The sequence below is a fragment of the Ambystoma mexicanum genome, chromosome 9 (assembly GCF_040938575.1).
Source record: "Ambystoma mexicanum isolate Mex_15411 chromosome 9, UKY_AmexF1_1, whole genome shotgun sequence".
In the NCBI taxonomy this organism is placed as follows: domain Eukaryota; kingdom Metazoa; phylum Chordata; class Amphibia; order Caudata; family Ambystomatidae; genus Ambystoma; species Ambystoma mexicanum.
In genome coordinates, this window is record NC_090931.1 from 1,448,468,628 (window position 1) to 1,448,489,451 (window position 20,824).

The window sequence follows — 20,824 nt, forward strand, 5'->3', positions numbered from 1 at the left end:
TACAAGCTTGCATTTACCTTCGGTGGGCAGCAGAATACATGGACCCCAACCCCCTTTGGATACATAAACTCTGGCAATGAGTTCAACATCTTCCTACATAAGGCCCTGCCCGATTTGGGCGAAAGTGGAAACCTGGCCTATTTGGATGCTGTTTTGATCAAGAGCTCAACTGCGGAGGAACATATAGCAGAAATCTGCTATGTTCTAACCCAGTTGCAGAAAGCCCGAGCAAAACTGTCCTTTCAGAAGGCACAGTGGTTTAAGACCCGAGCGAACTTCTTAGGGCCCGAGATCACCCCAGAGGGTCTTTATCCCCAGACAAAGAAGGTGGAAGCCTTGTTGAAATTTAAAAGACCCTACCACTCTGCGAGAATTAAGAGGCCTTCTTGGACTCCCTAATTATGGTCGGAAGTTCATTGAAGACTACGCAGGGATCACTCGAACCTTGGTCCATTTATTAACGGTCAGAGATGAGTGGGGTCCGGAACAATCTGAGGCAGTTGAACAACTGAAAAGAAGCCTTTCCTAGGTTCCTTGTTTGGCTTACCCCATAAGGAACAAGCAGTTCTTCTTGGAGACGGGGTTCTCAGATACTTGCCCAACAGCGGTATTGTACCAAAAGCCTGACAAGGTCAACAAAGTCATCTCATACGCGAGCAAGACTTTGTCCTCTGTGGAGGAAACATTCAATGACTGCGAGAAGGCACTCCTGGCAACAATGCAGGCGCTGAAAAATGACCGCCCATTCATGCAGAGGAAGCACATAATTGTCGAGACTTCTCACCAGCCCTTGCAATATCTACTAAGTCACAGAATCCGGGCGGGGAACGTTAGTAATTACAGAATTACTTCCTGGATTCTGTCCATGCAAGGCTTTCCTGTGGAGGTCAGATATGGCCAAAACAAGGAGAGTCCCCTAGCGCAAGGGTTGGTGGACTTGCACGATTGTGCTCAAGAAAGCTGTCTCGAGGACAAAAGTCTAATGACCAACAAGAACATGGAGATTAATGGGTTTGTGGAGCACTTGATTAACAGGAAGAATCGAGGCATGCTTTGTGGCAACAACAAACCCCTAAAGCATGCCCAACTGATTCAGTCAATCCACGATCTGGTGCCCTCCAATGAGATGACCATCTATTGGACGAAGAGAAGGGGATTCAAAGATAAGAGGGGGCCAGAAGACTGGGAATGACGTGGCTGACCAGCTGGCTAAAACCAGTGCTCATAGAAACAGAATCCCTACTGCCACCGTCAACAGGTCACAAACTCGTGCCAACAGTGAACTCTCGCCTGCCCAGTGGAGTGAAGATACCCCAGATGTAGCCGTGATCATTGCACAGAAAGAGGGCCCGATCATTGGGAAATGTTATCGACACATTGAAGACCCCGTAAGCTTTCCTCCGAGTCGGATAATACTGTTAGAGGATCTCCGGATGTTGGTGACGTTTTCCAAGATGTTCAGGATCCAAGGCAGGTTGTTGGAAAGTAGAGCCCTATCAGGCTGTGACCAGTGGGCAGTTGCTACCTCATTCCGAAGCCGGATGTTGAACCATGCCCATGACACGGCCACTGCCGGTCATAGGCGGTTTCATACAACATTGGAAATTTTGCGCAAGGTTGCCTACTGGCCACACATGGGTCAGAACCTCGACATTTACCTAAAGGTGCATCTTGTGTGTGCTCAATTTCAATCCAGTTCACTCACACACAGAGCTCCCCTTTACAAAAGGGGAATGACAATGCCATGGTCAGATTTGCAAGTCGATTTCATCGTGCCAGTGATTCGCTCGTCTAGAGGAAACAAGTACATGTGGACAGTAACATGCTTGTTCACAAAGTGGGTAGAATGTCTTCCAGCCCCCAATTTTAAGACAAAAACAGCTGCTGCACTAATGAGCAACCATATCTTCTCTCGTTGGGGCCTGCCACAAAGGATTGAGCAAGCCATTTTACCAGCGAGGCGATAGCAAAGATGGGGGAGATTCTTGGGGTAAAAAGAAAACTCCACATTGCCTACGGCCTAGCCTCAAGCAGGGAGGCTAGAGAGATGCAATAAAACAATTGAGTATCTTAAAGAAGTTTGTGGCAGACTCTGGGCCCAGTTGGGACATCCGATGGCCATTAGGTCTACACCACCTTCTGCAACAAAGATGTCTGCATTTCAGCTCATGACCGTACGGAAAATTGTGTTACCACAGCATCTGCTCTATAGGACCCAAGAGCAGACACTGATAAATGCGTCCACTACCCATGAGTACATTGCACATTTAAGCAAGAACCTCCAGCATGCTTTTGCTTATGCTCAGCGCAATGTTAAAAAGTTGGCTGAAGGGAGGAAGACCTATTATGATCTAAAGACGACCAAGAAGAGTATGAAGTAGGTGAAAAGGTTTATCTGTACACTTTCAAAGGAATCAGGCCAAGGAGCAGAAATTCATCCCATTGTGGCATGGTGCCTTTGAAATTAGATAAAATATCTCCTGTTGCTTACAAGATCCGCACCTCAAAAGGAGGATGGGTCCACATCAATCAGTTGAGAAGCTCTCATCCCAGACACGCTTTACGACCGATGAGCCAAATGAGAGTCAAGCAGAGTAACCCTCTGGAGAAAAGAAATAAATAAAATTATATATATATAAAAAAAACTTTAAGGGGACGTTAGGGTTAAGTCGCTCTACTAAAAACCTGTGAAATTCACTAAAAGTTTTTTACAAACGTGGCATAATACAAAAGTCTCATTATGGTTCAAAGTAAAATCGAAAAACCCTTGAAATTCACTAGTTATGGTACGCTAAGCAACCATAACTACCCGCAGCACTGTGCACTGCTAACAGTAACACCCACGACATCAAAGACGACATCACAAATTGTACGGGTTTTTAGTAGGACAAGTGTAAGGTCTTGCTAAGAAAGAAATTTCGTACTGCATGTCACAGATTTTCAGTAGGGCAACGTAACCATAACGTTCCTTTACCAAGAGTCGTTTGGCAAACAATATACACCTTGCGAAGAATGCCACATGAAAGTATGCTGGCGTACAGCACCGTGACATGTCCCGGAATTAGTACACACAACTGTACCATCTATGCCTCGTGGGTAGTGTGGAAATAGATTTTATATTCATGTCGGAACGTCCACCCTCAACATTTGCCGTACGTCCACCCTCAACATTTGCCGTACACGCCAACATGTTTTGGTATGCAGGGATTACCAATGCACTACACATTATATATCGTTAGCAAAAGTACATCAGCTAAAAGCATCCTTCCTCCCTAAGAAACAGCAGCACTGGAGTTACGAGACAGCATAAGAAACAGGGGCGCTAACTTGCACATAAACGGACAAAATGTATCATCTACCAACCCATGTTACTGTTTATTGCCTTTTTGCTCATTGCCGTTTGCAAATTCCGTAAACAAGGATAATAATGCGTAACCTTTCACAGTGTAAGGAAAAAAAAAAATAATAAATACATTTACAAAAAATTTGCATACACTCCAAATACTGCATATTTCTCAGTAAAGTACATAGACGCCATAATCTTTGCCAGTAACACTCTAAATAAGCAAAACAGTAACATGTGCTACTGAAAAGGAAGATTAGTTGTAATCCGGGGCGGCGGTCGCAGTTCGGATTACAAAATGAAATCCTCTTTCAAGATGGCCACCATAGAAAGGGAAGGCGGTTATTCTATACATAGCCCCTCTTCCCTTTCCATGGTAGACTGCAAAAAGCACAAGTACGTGACGTGATGCAGCACTTGTAAACAAACATACAGCGACGTACAACCTAATAACTAACATTGGGAAATGATGCAGTTGAATGTAAAAGAAAACGTGAACATTTTACAGTTTGCAAAGTAGGTTTATTTAACAACAAAGTAGCAGAGACCATCGGAGTAAGGGCATTTTTAGTACAATCATAATACTTCTAAGGGCGGCATTGCAAATGTCGAAGATCACGAACACGTTTTTTTGGCAGACAAAAATGTTGGGATTTCGTTGAAGCAGTCGCTTTGTTCCACAGCGATTTCCCAAAAGTCGCCATGACCTTCAGTCTACAGCATCATAAATGAAGCGACATTGCTCCGCATAGCGAGTTCAGCGTACGGACAAAGCTGACTTAAAGTCTCATTCCACATAATTGTTATGGACAGGCAACCGCTCACCAGCAGCTGCATTTGCCGTCCGAAGAAGCCATCACTCGGCAAGTGAAACCCATGACACACAATACGGCAAGATACCTAGGCGGGAAAGGTTACAGAAAATACGTGTCAATAACCAACTTGTACCAAAAAATTTCTAAAAAGACACAAAATGTGCAAAGTATTACACAAAGGTACGTGTTCAAACATGACATTTTTATAAAATGTTAGTAATGTCCATTATAATAGTGCCAAGCTACAAACGCCGAGATTTTGCATTCACTGTAAGAGAAAAAAAAAATGCCAACTACAGAGGAAGAGGACAATTCAGTTATGAAATGAAAAAGGAAGGAGAATGAAAAAAAACAATTACGTCGCGTGATTTCAAAGACGACTAAAAAAACGTGCAACGGTTAACACAAAGCAATGTGGAGATAGTTATGAGTGCAGTCATACACTACAAATGTACAACCGGGACACTCAAATATTACTGCAATAATGTAATAGCGCAGAAAGATATTACGACAATTATATTGGCACAATTAGATGTGCGGTAAGAGAACAATAAAGCACGTTCGCTGCAAAGTGGGCAAAATTAAACATACACAATATTTACTGCCTCCATTCTGTTTGTGCAAGGTACACCAATGTGTTCGCATGGAAGATTCTTCATATACTGATATTCCATGTCCCTTACAAACTTTTTAAAACATAACGTTATCAATTGCTATTTTTTTCGACCCCTTCATTCCGTGAACTGCCAGTAAGTTTCCCTTTTCACTCAAGGTCAAAAAACGATTGCCCGTTATACATTCACTCAGATGCGCGGGCGTATTGAGCGGTCAACCAAAAAAGCAACTCATGTGGCCTTCACTCAGAAGCCAAATACATTCTTTCTTTGAAGCAGCATATTGCAACCCAGTTATGAGAACCGCTACTCCCATACACATCCCAAAGAGATGTTTCCAGCAAACACTGCAGATGGGTGCCGTAGTTTACAAAACTGAGGACGCCAGTCTGACAGCAATTTTATTCCAAAAACATTTTAACCCACATGCAGTAATTGGTCGTGGGACAGTAAGCGGGAACTTCCATTTAAACGTATAACTTTAGTGAGAAAAAAGCTCCACTTTTTCATTTTGCGCTTCCACATCCCATTCCGCCCCCCCTCAAAGGTCACCTTCTGAAATACTGTTACACGAGTGTGTGAAGTCCAATGCAGTCTTGTTTTCAATATGTTACTAGCGAAATCTGTGTACACTAAAACATGAATAAGACAAACATTAGAACCCACAGGCAGTAATTGCTCATGGAACAGTAAACAGGAACTTCCATTTAAACGTAGAACTTTGGTGACAAAAAAGCTCCACTTTTTCTTTTGTACTTCCACATCCCTTTCCGGCCCCCTCCAAGGTCAACTTCCGAAATACTGTTACATGAGTGTGTCAAGTCCAATGCAGTGTTGGTTTCAATATGTTACTAGCGATATCTGCGTACACTAAAACATGATTAAAACACAGGGGGGGGGGGGAGGCACCAAAAAAAGCTCACTTTATGCTGTTGTACAACTTATCAGGGAATGAGTCACATGCACAAACTTTTCCCCCCCTTCAATCTAAGGGGAAAAGAGACGTTTTGAGAACCCCCGCCCCTTATAACTTGCGCCCCCTGCACCAAACATCAAACTTTCCAAAGAAAGTCACAGTGAGCGATACAATTTTTTTGCAAACTTTGTTGACGATTCATCCAAGTATAGCACAGGTATAAGGCAGTCAAAAAGTGTTCTTCCTATGGAAACAGCAACTCCACCATAACAACATAGTCACTAATGTGCCTGTCTAATATGCTGTAGTGGTTGTTGGCTGGACCTACAGATTTGGATATATGTCTGCATACATTTGAATGTACACGTGTACATTGGCTTATAACTCCACTGCTTGTAAGGTCGTTTCTGGGTGCATGGCCTTTGGTACACCCTCCCCAGAACTATCTGACATGCTAACATATACTACAGGTGTATGCATTACTCCAATATGATGCTGTGGATGTGGGCAGGGCCTAGGGTTTTAGGAGCTTGTTGTATGGGCTACAGCCTGCAGCCATGCAACCAAAACTGTACATCCTGCCCACAACCAGTGATGTGCAGTAGTACGGGTGTATTGATAGGTGTAGTTTGCTTCACTTGTTCTGGCCAGAGACTGCACTCCTAGCTGTATGTCCATATTGCAATGTGTGGGTGTGCACTGGTTTACACCTCCAGCGCTTATAGCTTTGTTCTTGGCTGCTGTACACACTCCCCACAACCATGTAATCGTTAGTCAATACTACAGGTGTATCCATGGTTGTGGCCAGGGCCTACAGTCTTGAAAGTATGGCCTCCGTCCTACAGCCATGCATCCAAGACTGTAGGCCCTGGCCAAAACCACTGCAGCATGTCATAACCATGGTGGCATACTAATCAATAACAGACCCATAGGAAACATGTACTCAATTTGAATGGTCAGTAACAACGCGTGTCCTTTGAAAATTTTCAAGGTGCCTCTACACAGCACGGACTAAAATACTACCCTTATCGCACCCCTCATTTTCTGCATGTACAAATATCCTGAACAATGCGGCAATGGAGAATACATCATTAACAGTTGCCGCCCAAATAAGTACAGTATTTCAGTCATCTCTTACGGTCTGAACCTCTCCAAGCACTGTAGGTGTTCAGAAGACTTTCCCAAACACCATGTTGCATGGCGAATACATCATTACCACCTGCCACCCAAAACAAATACAGTTTTTAAGCCATCTCTTACTCTGTGATCCTCCCCATGCACTGTAGGAGAGCAAAACAGTTTCCAAAACACCATTTCGCCTCTGGTGGCGACCACGCTGTCTTCGGATCCAAGATGTCTGGTGCATCCACATATTCTAACGCACATCACAGCTCGCTATAGCCAATCGGCGAAGACGTCACGTGTCCGCGGTCATGACGCCACCCTCCTGGCCAATCGGTATCTTGTCCACGGAGCGAACAGGGAACTGTGACCGCGGAGCAAACATACATATCACATTTTTTAGACGTATTTTTTGTTTGTTTTAAAAAAGGAAACTACTGGACGGATTGGCACCAAATTTACAAAAGCACGCTTCTGGGACCAAGCCCGCTCATGCCGCAAATTTGATGACTATCCATCCAGCGGTTTTGGCTGTAGGCATGCGGAAAGTTTTTCCCCCCATTCAGTCTATGGGGAAAAAAAAAAAGACGTTTTGGGACCCCCCCTATAACTTTTGCCCCCCTGGACCAAACTTACAAATTCAGAGTGGCCCATATACTTTTTTTTTACAAAGTTTGGTGAGGATTCGTCCAGGGGGAGCGGAGTTATAGGCTGCCCAAAAAGTGCTCTTCCTATGGAAACAGCAACTTAACCACAACTACACGGCCACTATTGTGGCCGTGTAATAAAAAACTGGAGTGATTTACTTGATGTTATTGTACAAATGAAGAAAATAAATAAAATGTATTTTGGGAAATGGTGAAAATGTCATGTTATAATTGTATGTTGTAAAATATATGTCAATCGTCCGGGGAAATGTGTGTAAAAAGTACTGAAACTCTCTTTTAATAGAGAACTAACCACCTTAACTTCCAGCCTGGAGGTGAGTGGAGTCCAGTGAAAACCCCAGGGACCTGGAAAAGAAGGAAGACAGGGGGTGCCGTGCCACACCCTCTAACCCAAAGATGGAAGGAAAGGCTAAGTGCCCACTCCCTAAGGAAGGAGAAAAGGGCGTGCCATGCAATACCCCCAAACAGAGATGGAGACTGGAGTGCCCACTCCCTAATGAAGGAAACTACGCCTAATGGAACCCCAACTCTGCCCTGCTCTGCTCTTCCTCAACAAAGAGTCATGGAAGAACGAGGGGTATCTGCGGTGCATTCAAAGGCCCCAAACAGAAGTCCCTTTCACATGAACAGCAGGATTTTAAACACTGAACCAAAAATGGCTTGGCCTGCGTGTTCCTTTCAAGTAAAACTGAAGAGCCATGTGGAAGAGAGGCCTACCTGTCGCTACCAAAAGGAAAAGCAGCATTTTAATTCACAAAAGGAGGAATCAAAAGTCCCCTTCACATGGAAAACAGGATTTGTAAACAGTGACACAAAAAAGGCTTACATAGATGTGTGCAAGTAAAAGCAGTTTAAATGGGAAAATATACCACTGCTAACAGGAAGCCAAAGAAAAAAACATGATACATATTGACAAAAAGCAATGTATATTACGTTTCATACACAAAATACCAGTGACTTTTAAAAAGCCACTGTTTTCAAGGAAAAATGTCAGCTCAAGGCAAACCCTTTGTTCTGGCTGTGGGCAAACTTCAAAAGGAAAACTCCCACTACCAGTGTGGATGTTACATCCCCTAGCTAATTACAAAGGCAATAAAGCATCCTGCTAGAGGTGTGGAAATTCAGTGTTCCCCAGACCTGGTGGCTCTGAAGGCACCAACTGTAGGACAAGTTCCCCCTGGCTGGTACATGAAAAGTATGTGTGAAAATGGGGATTACAACTTCAAAGAGCAAGCTTTCCAACACAAAGAGACCGATAGATTAAAAAATATATATATATCTGGGTAGAGGCTGACACAGTGAAAACAAATGGCCTGAAGGCAGCAGACTGGCCATGTGTCCCACATGAAGATTCACAATTCATTTAAAAGGACTATCATCATTTAGACCTTTTCTCAGCAACCATAAATTGTATTTATGTACCATTTTTTAACATACTTCCTAGGCGATTGTAGCGATATAAAATTCCTCCAAGGGTAACTGCCCAATCTTAGTTGCGGGAATTATTGCACAGTACTTTTTGTTTATATATCGACAAAGCCTGCAGGAATCGGGGTGCAGTCATCAGATTTTCATTTGCTTCCTAAACGCCAAGTGACAATTCTCTAGGCACAACACCAGAGGGAGTGTGTTGCTTGCACAGTACTTTTTGTTTATATATCGACAAAGCCTGCAGGAATCGGGGTGCAGTCATCAGATTTTCATTTGCTTCCTAAACGCCAAGTGACAATTCTCTAGGCGCAACACCAGAGGGAATGTGTTCCTTACTTGTGCCGTCAGGATGTCAAAAGAGCGCCCATATTCACTGGCTGTTTTAGCACGTGGAACTTGCAATTGTCCTCAAGTACCTGATCGTAGGTGATGGAAGGAATATATGGAGATATGCATTTAAGATAACAAGGAGCTTTTCCGTGTATGCATTGGTGTGCCACGGAGAGAGCCCCGAAACTTGCTCTGGCCGACAGTGGTAGCCAGTGCAGTCTCCTTCGTACGCCAGAGATATGCTCCCTCTTAGGAATATCAAAAATGATACGCACTGCTTCATTTTGAATCATCTGTGGCTTAGTATTACACTGTTTATTTGCACATAGAAGAAGCGTGTTACAGTAGTCCAGCCAGGGCATGATGATGGCTCGGACCAGTACGTCATGGTTATTTTGTGATATGAAGGGTTTGGAGAGTCTTAGCTCTCTAAGGTGGTAATGCGAGTTGCTAACAACTCCATCCACATGACCCTTACAACTGAGGAAGGTTTCAATATAGACATTGAGAGTTTTGACTCTCTCAAGGTTCATACAGCTTCACTCCAGAGTCATGGATTTATATTAAGGGCTTAGTTTAACCCTCGCTTGCGCAGATTCAAAGATCTTGGTGCTGAGGGGGAGGCAGTACAATGAGACAGCGAGATAAAGAGAAGTAAAGGGGGGGCCTATTAGAAGAGGTAGGTTTTCATCACCTTCCTGAAGGCAAGATGATTATGTAGTTTTATATAAGATGGAAGTTAATTTCATGCAATTGCTGCGGCTACAGAAAATGTTCTGTCTCCTATGCGTACTCAACAGTAGAATGGTGCAACGAGTAGGTCAGCAGTGGCACGAACCGAATGTCAAATTGCCTAGTAGGATGGGTATTGTATCTTTCTCTCTTGTCCCCCTCCCCCCCTTTTTGTCTTGTGGCGCCTTGAAACACCATTTGTTGTATAGGCACCTTACAAATATCCAATAAACTATCTTGCATCTGGTCTCCTTTTTTGTTCCTCGAGTTCTTCGCTCTCAATCTCTTTGTTATCTGTTCCTCGTCCTGCTTGAGCGCAATCACGTTTTCATTCCTTCGTCCTGCTTGAACCTTTCCACTGGAATGCTCTTCCTCTTTGATCTGTTGATTCTGTTTCTGCTTTTCATACTGCTCTGGAAAGTTTCTACTACAGTCTTACCTCCATGTCTGCTATTTTGGGTATCAGGTCATTGAATCATCGACAGCCAAACCATCTTAAAAAAAAAAAATTAAAAAAAGAATATACCATCTAATGCATTTTTTTAGATAGCAAAGGCTTTAGTTTTATAAAAATGGGTTTTTAAGGTTAAAAAAAGGGGGGATGGAGGCCCCCCCTCAAAAAAAATGCATTAGATGCTTTGGCTGTTGATGGAATGACTAGAAAACCTATTTTGTTATTGAATTGTTTCTGGATTGTGTATTTCCTTTTAGCATGTTCAAACCCCTTCTGTACTGTAAAGTGGTTCTGTACAGCGCCTTAGCGTAAGGCACTATATAAATAAATACAGGCTAGGTAGGATGCAGTCTGCACTCCATCGCTTGCAGATAATTACCATACTTTTTGTACACCCATCTTAACTTCGTAATCAAACTTCATGAGAACATTAATGTCCCAAACCTACACAAAAATCACGCACAAATATGGACGCAGCAACTAACACTGAACAATAACTTCCGACATATGCTACCTGCTAAAAATGGACATATGCAACCCATTATGAAACACCGATTTCGGATTCGCAGACAACAGCTTCCAATAATGGCTGCTATAGCAATGGACATTTAAAAAAAATCCAACTATTATGACACGATGTGGCATTTATAACACACCTGTACACAAGTGCGTCTAGGTGTGACAAGAAGGAGGGGGAAGCTGTTGAGGACAAAATAACGATCTCACTAGGCCTTGTATCATTCAGACTGCGCAAATGCGGAGAACATGGAAGGGGAGAAGCGCCAGGGGAAGTGCAGTTAACTTACAAGTGCAGCCAGCAGGTGGCTCATAAGTGTAGAAAGAAGGGACTATAGGGTTGCAAATACAGAAGGAAGCACAGAGGTAGTGCAAGGGCAACTGGACATGCAGGAGCCTGGGCCCGATTTCTAAAGGCGACCAGGGTGCATCAGCAGGGGAGGAAGAGAGAAAGCAGAAGCGAAAAGGAAGGTATTGAGGTGCTTCTGGAACCAGAGGTAGTTCTGCTCAAGTATGAGAGAGAAAGGCTGTTCCAGGGGGAGGCCCAGCCGAGGAGATCGATCTGCTACCCAACTCTCTGCTTGGAGAAGCGTCTGACCCTCAGCGAGTTGAAGTGGATGAGCGGAGAGCTCGAGAAGGAAGAGGTTTTGGAAGAGAAAGATCGGTCCCAGGCCCCGAAAGCCTTGTGGACAATGCAGAGGGTCTTGAAGTTGATTTTTGCAGCCACAGGGAGCCAGGGAAGAGATTTCAGAGCTGGAGAGATATGATCCCTGGGCTTGAGGCCAAGGACAAGTCTTGCAGTCCCGTTCTGGATAAGTTGTAAAGGTCGAAGAGTAGAGGCAGGAAGATTTAGAAAGAGACTGTTGCAATAGTCCAGCCTAGAGAAGACCAGAGCTCTGGGGACAGTGAGCTTCTGGGGGAAACTGAGAAAAGGAATAATACCTCTGAGGAGGTGCAGCTGATAGTTTGACTTGTTAGAGACAGATGTGAGGATAGAAGGAGAGGGTGGAGTCGAAGATGACACCAATGTTCTTAGCCTCACAGGAAGAGGGCCCAGAGTGGGCGGCCGGAGAGAGAGGAAAGGAGGGAAGCGGGTGTCCCAATGAGGAGGATCTCAGTCTTACTGGCATTAAGGCAGAGATCATTGGCGGCGCACCACTCCTGAATTGCGGCCAGACAGTCTAGTATGAGAGAAGAAGCAGAGGTGGCTTTGAGGGAAGCCTGAAAGAGCAGTGTCATCCGCACAACATTGAAAACTGGAGCAGAAAGTAGCGATGTGGTGGGCAAGACGTGCCAGTTAGTTGTTAAGAGCCAGGGAGAGGTTAGACCCCTGGGGATACCACAAGTAGAGAGATAGAAGAGAGGAAAGACCCCAGTCAGACTTGAGGGGGTTGGGGGGGGGGGGGGTCGGTGAGAAAGGAGGTCAACCTGGCCAGGGCATGATCAGTAATACCAAGGTTGTCTCAGAGACGATTGAGCAGGATGGCATGGCTGACTGTGCAAAAGCAGACAATAATTGAAGGAGAAAGAGGACAGAAGGGAGATTAGAGTCAAGAATGGAGAGCAAGTTTTCAGGGGTGTTCAGGAGAGCAGTTTCCATGCTTTTGGCAGCTCTTTGAAACAGAACAAATTCAGTATTCCGTACAGTCAAACGTATAGCATCCACCTTACATTCAGACTGTTTCAACAGCTTAAATCTCCGTTTGCCCACAACAGAAGAGAAATTATAATTAAAAAAAATAGGTGGCAAAACAATTTTTGTCAAATGCCGACGGGAAGCTGCCAATATCACCACAAGCTTTGAGTTGAAAATGATGTAAAGGCGTAATGTTTTAGCGTTACGCCGGTCTTTTCATAACATTTTCAGGGCACGGGCGCGCGATATGGTTTTTGTGTTGCCAACACCGTATATCGTCCAATGAATGTAACTTTTCCCACACTTGTTTAAAGTCCTTCGAAAATATTTATTTTTAAAAGCGTACATACAAATAGAATACGGACTACATAAATCATCACATCCTGACCCCCAGTGAAGAATCGCACTGCAGGTCTGACCCTACCCGGTCCGCTGTAATCACTGTCTTTAAATAGAATACTAAATAAAATTAAAAAAAACTTAACCCACGAGTGAAATAAACGGTAGATACTCGGCGTTTAAACACATTGGGTTATAATGCTATACTTTCTCCAAATGAATCACCAAACATTATTTAAGAAGCACTCTCCCCCCCGACCCCCCAAAAAAATCCCCAGGAAACTCAAACGGTGCCGGTGTGGACTCTAGTCAGAACTAAGGCTGGGACCTGGATTTTGGGTTGAGGAGATACCCTAAACAAGTGACAAGTGCCAATGAGTTTAAATTAAGGCTGCTAGGAAAGGGGGGGTTGGGGGGCTTGACAGCAATGGGGGCGTGGTTACAGTCGAGCCTACCTATGAACGTTACGTGGGGCTCCATTGAGTATAACGCCCTGAGTTGAGGGGGAAGTGGGGTACTTTCTAGCGCAGGGTACCTACTCTGAAACAGACATTATAGAAGCGCCCCCCAAATGTTTACAAGTGGGGGGGGGGGGGTATCAGAGAAAGACTAAATGTTGACAGGGATGTAGGACCAAGGTCTCACTGAGAAGTGAACTTGCTCAACTCTGGGTACCCGACCACTGGCTCCGCCCCCTCGAGGCCCCTGCGCTCACCGGGCTCGGGCTGGCTCCTCTTCCCGGTGCCACTCCCGGGCCGGCTCTTTTTCCGGTTCCTGCGCGGGAAGCGGCTCCCCTGGTAACCACGCGCGGTAACACGCAGACCATGCATGCACCGTAACAAACACAAAAGAAGGACACGAATTGACGTGTGGTGCACTTGGCGGACATCTTACAAAGGTTTTGACCCGAGTATGGTGATCGGAAACCGACAGGCAACCAGTAACTTCAACGGAAGCTTCATTTTGTGTTTTCTCATGAGTAGCCCTCATATTTGGTGGGACATCGTAGAATACGCGAATAACTAGTATGATGATTTTGTAATAAGGCAAGTAGCCAAAAACAAATTGACAGCGTACTATTTTTAGTTCTACCCGGGTCAAAGCAACACATCTCCAAGATGGCCCCTATTTCCATTATTGATGTATGTGTAACCGACAACCACACTGATCTGTAAAGTATTTTTTATTTTATTGCTTTGTTCATTTCCCCAATTTACAGAGAATCCATTAAATTATCCAATAGTGATTTTTGTCAATGGGAGCATATCCCCAACAGTTGTTCTCAATGTTCTGTAACCTATTGGTAAGTGTCGAAAATATATGTTGATTTTTGCCAGTAATTATTTGACGATAGTACATTTTGCTCTGCACACGTTTTATCTGTATTTGTGTGGCAGCCCGGATTGAAAAGCAGCATTTCCAACTTGTCAAGCAGTGCCCCCCCCCCCCCCCCCCCTCATGTCAAGCGTACAGTGCTCGGGGCGTGCACACCACGGCAAAATGCCCCACTTCAATCGCGGGATGTTAGTGCAGCCTGGTTTTAACTCTGCATTCTGGGGCTTGTAGTCCTGGATTTACCCATTATAAAGGACTGCACTAGGATCTCCCAAACGGAAAGGAGCAGGCCCAGTGAAAGCATGCAAAGATGAAGACTGGCGCAGTGTCCTGTGAGGAACAAGACATCCTCTGGGCCTGCATCTTAATGGGTTCCCTGTCCTCAGTCCTACATATTAGAGCTTTTCTGTACTTGCATAAATTCATACATGCTAACATTCTGACGTGCCTGGGAGGGAGATTTCTGCAGAGAAATCAGGAGACAACAAACCTCCCAGCTCAGATGAGATCAATCGACTCACACACGGCCTTCCGCAAGGCCTTAAAAACCAAGCTCTTCATCTAAAGAGCCTGCCACTCTAGGTTTGCATTATTACTGTATTCACCATGTACAGGAGACTATATACCTAGACACGTTTTGTAACCAACTGTAACAATCAATCTGTATAATATGTAACCATGCAAATGTGCATAAGCGAATGTATTTAAACTGACCTTTGGGGCCGCTTACTGTAACCCTCAAGCAAGCCTTCTTAAAAACTCCTTATAGCACCTCGTTACCTGTTGGGCTGTAGTGCGCTCTACAAATGCTAAAAATAAATAAGTAATGGACAAAAAGTCCTGTATCAACTTCTTTTTTTCTTCTTTTCTTCTTTTATTTTATTTTTGACTTAATGTTTTAGGTCCCTGTGTCATGGATACACAGCAGAACTCCTGGATCAGTCCTGTTTCTTATTTTATGGAGAGATCAGACTGTAGTCTGGCATTTTTCATTCAATTTGACTGCACAGGTAGAGTGTTATGATGACCGACCGGTTTCAGTGGTAAGGACCAGTCAGGGCTAAGACAGCTGATACTAAATAGCACTGTTATGGATGTATAGTAGCTGGGTCTAGCTTGTTTATTCAAAAGGACCTGCCCTAGACACTGGTGCCTTCTCACATCGGGGTAGTCCTAATGTGTGACTGTGGAGCTTCAGAAAAGAAGAAAAAAAGAAATTGATACAAGGACTTTTTGTCCATTATGTACTAACTGCAACCACCCTTCAACACCACGGTCACAGTGGTAAAAGTGTTACAACAAAAACCAGGAAACTGTGGGTTTTTAAAATATATCTGGCCTCTATGGAATCTGAATAAAGTTAACAAGTGCTACACTTAGAGGACAGCCTTTTTATGACACAAAACACATTTTTTCTGACCAAAAATCTTTTGTTTTTTTTAATCAAATCATCAAATAAAAATACCTCAATCCTATTGTGGGACTATCTCATCTTTCCGAACACCCCCGACCCAACATTCGCTTGGCCTACATAAGATACAGTAAGCCCAACCCTTGTTTTTCCCTGAACTCTCCTTGTATTAACCGTCACAATATCATTAAGACGGATCAGCTACATTCAGAGGGACTGTACTATTTCCAAGAATGTCCCATTAACAAGGACAGGTGAAGTCAGGCACTGAAGGACCATTATAGCCACCTGAAACCTGTTAGTACTCGTCAGGTGTATAAAAGCAGTAACCACATGAGAGACGACAAACAAGTTGGAGCCGGAGAAGGAACCTGAGTCAGAGACTGAGCTGACAGGCAACAGAGAATGCTCATGCACCCCTGAGAGAGGCTGTCAGAGAACGGAGCACCGAGACGCTGAGAGGCCGTGGTTTGAGAGGGCCAGAGAAAGCGTGGTGAGAGAGCCGTGTCTCCAAGGAGCTGGGGATGGCGTGGAAAGCTTCTCTCTAGAGAAAGAGTCATTGAAGGTGCTTCTTTCCTTGGACCAGAGAGGCCGTCCAGGAGTGTCGCAGGGGCGAGCGAGGAATCCCTGACCTCAACACAGAGAAACCGAGATAGCTGTGTCGATCACAACCAGTTAGTTCAAAGTCAGAAGGAAACCCAGTTTCTGAAAGATGGGAAGCGCGAGAGATACATTCTAGCAAAAGAAGTACAAGCGTAGGATGAAAGACACGATGAAGAGATAACTTCAATTGTCCTTTGTGAACTGTAAAAGTGATTGTGAAAGTAAGATGAAGGAAACAAAGTGTAAGGAAATGAGGGCTGCGCTGATATGGCAGTTCTGAAAAGAAACGTTGCTGTGAGGCATGGGGGAAGACTACATTTCCCATGATTCAGGTGACCGTTGGGAATGAAGGAAGCAGGTGTGCCGGCTCACATTGAGCTGCTAATTAAGTCCCTCCCCGGCCCCGGCTGCCTGTTGGTGATTGTTGGCGTGGCAGGCACAGGCCGAGGAGAGCAGGAGCACGGGTGTAGGTGGACTGACAGGATCCGGGCCGAGCGGTGAAACAAAGTGTTCCAGACGCTTCGTTCCTTTCATGGATCGGAGCAGGCTATGACTGTACACTGTCCAACGCGGGATATCTCATGCCTGGGGAGGTGGTTGCGATTCCTCCCCCCCAGGTCTCAGTTATGTGACCTTGGAGGGTGTGTGCACGCTTGATAATCTGCTGGCATTTTCGTACACCATTCACAGTGCGCGGAATTTACACGTTGCATGCTGTGAAGAGTTGAGTGTTGGGACGCTATCAGTATGATTTTCCCTATGTAATGGAGAACCTTGTGAACTTGCTAAAACATTCCGTATCAATCAGAAACCTGGCACAGTAATTGCCAGGTTTCCGATTGCCAGTAATTGTGAGAGTACTTTTTCAGGAAGAAGTGCACAGGGAATATTACATGTTGAAGTTGTGCATTTTCTTTTCATTTTGTTTGCAGTCACAGTTATCCATGGCCATCAATAACTATATGTGCTTATGTTTGTTGCAATGTGTAGGAAGGGAGTAGGACTAGTCAGGAACTATTAAGGTAGCTATATCCTAATTAATAATGGTGTAGTTCTGAGTTTGGAAGTGTCAGGAGGTGCAGTTGCATTGCAGTGTATACTCATATATTTGGATATTTCTTTCCCATGTTCCCCGATACCCATCCATTTGCAAGGAAACCCTAAACCTTTTCCCAGTTTCCCTAAACACCGCCTACCTAGCCACAACCTCTCCCTAACCGTCTTCCCCTCCTTCGGCTGCCTCGAGGTACCTGTTATATTCAAGTCAGGGGTTTGTGCCAACTAACGTGGGAGGGGTCAACTACGTTTGGCTTCCGTGGCTAGGAAGGAGTTGTGTGATACTCCAGGGGTGTTTTCTGAAAGACACAGGGGACCCCACGCTCTGGGTTAGGGTATTACTATAACAATTGATCACGGAAAAACATCCAGAGGATACAATTTGAAAGTAGGTATCAAGGGATTTTATTAGACCTGATACAATTTAAATATATGAATCAAATCATGATTTGATCCGCACTTATGGCGACAATTTACATAGCAGGAAAAAACATTTAAGAACACATCTATATAAAAATATTCATACTATTCAATCGTTCAAACATTCATCCCTTGATACCTACTTTCAAATTGTATCCTCTGGATGTTTTTCCATGATCAAATACTCCAGGGGTGTGAAATAATCACCAACTCCCCAATTGGGATAATTAAGCCACCAAGGCCAGATGGAGTCCCCTCCACCCTTAACAGAAGCGCTAAAGGCACTACAGGACATTCACACCGAGTTGATTCAGTCCCGACAGGATACTGCTACACTGAAAATGCAGGTCATGGTTTGATTGCGCAGGGAACGCCTCTTCAGGGGGAGGCGGCAGGGGCTTCTTCGGCAGGTCCGTCTAATCGCGCAAACACAGTGGTGGTACAACAACATTTAGGTGTCCCATTGGCAGCACCCGAGATATTTGCAGGGGATCCTAGGAAATTCTCTACCTTTTTGACATAGTGTAAGTAAAGTTTTTTGTTTAAGCCTACGGCATTTGAGTCCGCTCAGGCACGGACGGCTTTTGTTATTTCTTATTTGACAGGGGATGCCGCAGCATGGGCAATTCCTCTAGTACAGAAGGACAAACCTATTCTGTATGACTGGGCCGGGTTTTCGGTGGAATTTGCACAATTGTTAGATCGTAGAAATGTATTACTGGCACAGGACAAAGAGTTACTAGCATTAGGGCAAGGTACTAAGGATTTGGTGACTTATGTAACCCAATTTAACCGCTTGGTGGTAGAGACAGCATGGCCGGAACCCAAGCAAGCGGTTCTATTCTATCAAGGATTGAGGGAAGAGTTAAAGGATGCTATAGAGTCATGTAGTGTTTTAATTGATTTGGCCCTGCGATTGGATCATCGGTTGGGTAAACGCAGGGGTGAAAAGAAGAGCCCGGATGGAGTTCCTTATGCACGTCTGGACATGAGTAGAGCGATAGGAGGACGGGTTTGTGGGAAACAGGGGGAGCCCATGCAGATTGGTAGCATTCGGGGTCCCTTGTCAGCAGAAGAAAAGGAAAAAAGAAAGGCTAATCATTTGTGTTTGTATTGTGGAAATTCAGGGCATTACATTCGGAATTGTCCCAAACCCCTGCATTACTGGGAGAAAGGAGGAAGGTGGAGGCAGGAAAAGAGGGGGCTCAGTAAGTGGGGGAACGACTATACTGAGCCAGCAGGATGAAGAGTTCCCTTCGATAGTGGCTAATACTATTCAAGTTAAGGCTCTCCATATCTATTTACTAGTGACTTTGATTTTTGCAAGCAGTAAGGAAATGGTATCTGCAGTGGTGGATTCTGGGGCTACAGGAAATTTTATGGACATTGCATTGGCAACCAAAATAGGAATTCCCACAAGACTCAAGGAAGAGAGGGAATTGGTGCAGGCAGTAGATGGCTCCAATTTGACATCAGGGCCTTTTACTACTCAGACTCAAGAGGTGAGGATGTGGTGTGGGAGGGTCATAAGGAGATGATTATGTTTGATTTGATTGCAGCGCCTCAATTCGTGATGATTTTGGGAATGCCCTGGTTAGTGACACATAACCCCAGCATAGATTGGCAAGGATGGACATTGACTTTTGGAAAGGAGCAGTGTGGATCACATTTTACAGGCATCGTGGGTCCCACAACCTTTTTGGTGGAAAGAGTGAACCAGCATGTTCAAATAGGGGCAGTGGTTACTACGCTGCCAGCAGCATATCAAGAGTTTGCTGGTGTTTTTGACAAGGGTGGCACGTGTCAGTTGCCACCCCATAGGCCTTTTGGCTGTGTGTGATTGAGTTGGAGTCACAGGCTAGTTTACCTTGCAGTCGGGTATATGCTTTGTCTGAAAAGGAGACACATTTGTGAGAATATTCAGACGAGATGTTAGCCTGTGGGTTCATAAGACCTTCTAAATCCCCAGTTTCATCTCCTTTGTTTTTTGTGCCTAAGAAGGAGGGCACATTAAGGACCTGCATAGACAACAGCGCACTGAATAGGGTGACCATTAAGAATCGGTTTCCTTTGCCTTTAATTTCAGTATTGCTAGACCAGGTCAAGGCTGCTCAAATTTATACTAAGTTGGATTTGAGGGGAGCGCACCATCTCACCAGGGTGAAGGAGGGGGATGAGTGGAAGACGACTTTCTGCACAAAGTTTGGTTTATTTGAATAGTTGGTGATGCCTTTTGGTTTATGCAATGCTCATACGGCTTTTCAACATTTTATGCAGGAGGTATTGCGAAAATGTTTGGATTTATTTGTGATTGTTTACATTGATGACATTTTGACTTTTTCTGAGTCAGTGGAACAACATGTGCAGCATGTCAAGGCAGTGCTAGCCAGATTGCAGGAATATCATTTGTTTGCCAAGTTGGAAAAATGCAAATTTCCTGCCACCAGCGTGGAAGTTCTAGGGTTCATTTTGACACCATTAGGAGTTGTTATGGATGACAAGAAGGTACAGGCAGTTACCAAATGGGCGTCTCCTCAATGTGTAAAGGACATTCAATCATTCCTGGGCTTTGCAAATTTTTATAGGCGATTTATCAATAACTTCTCTGCTATCATTACATCTATTACGTGTCTATTAAAGAAAGTTACCAAGTTCCGATGGAATGTGGAGGCAGAGAAAGCTTTTGAAAAGTTAAAGACAGCATTTACAGAAGCCCCGATTCTGTGTCATCCTAATTTGGAGAAACAGTTCCAGGTGGAGACTGATGCCTCTAATCTAGCCATAGGGGTAATCTTGTCACAGGCAGATGAGGGAATTTTACATTGGTGGCCTACTTTTCTCGTAAAATGACAGCATGTGAACAAAATTATGCCACTATGGACAAGGAACTTTTGGCTATCAGCAAGGCTTTTCTGGAATGGCGTCACTATTTAATGGGGACTCGACATCCAGTACTGGTTATCACTGATCATAAAAATGTATATTATTTAAGGTCAACCAGAACTTTGAGTTCCAGACAATTGAGGTGGGCTCAGTTTTTTGAGGTTTGATTTTGTGGTCACATACAGGCCAGGGAGGAGTAA

General features: G+C 44.3%; 1 protein-coding gene across 3 annotated transcripts in view; it reads right to left on the reverse strand.

The window, feature by feature from the left end:
- Positions 1 to 13,750, reverse strand: part of TTLL4 (tubulin tyrosine ligase like 4) — a 1,554,536-nt gene extending 1,540,786 nt beyond the window's left edge. For 2 of the 3 annotated variants that reach the window (XM_069616870.1, XM_069616871.1), the window contains exon 1: positions 13,632 to 13,750. In XM_069616870.1, coding sequence (XP_069472971.1) covers positions 13,632 to 13,742 — 111 coding nt within the window. In that variant the 5' untranslated portion in view covers positions 13,743 to 13,750. The remainder of the gene's footprint in view (positions 1 to 13,631) is intronic. The other variant, XM_069616872.1, reaches the window with a different exon arrangement.
- Positions 13,751 to 20,824: the final 7,074 nt, after the last annotated feature.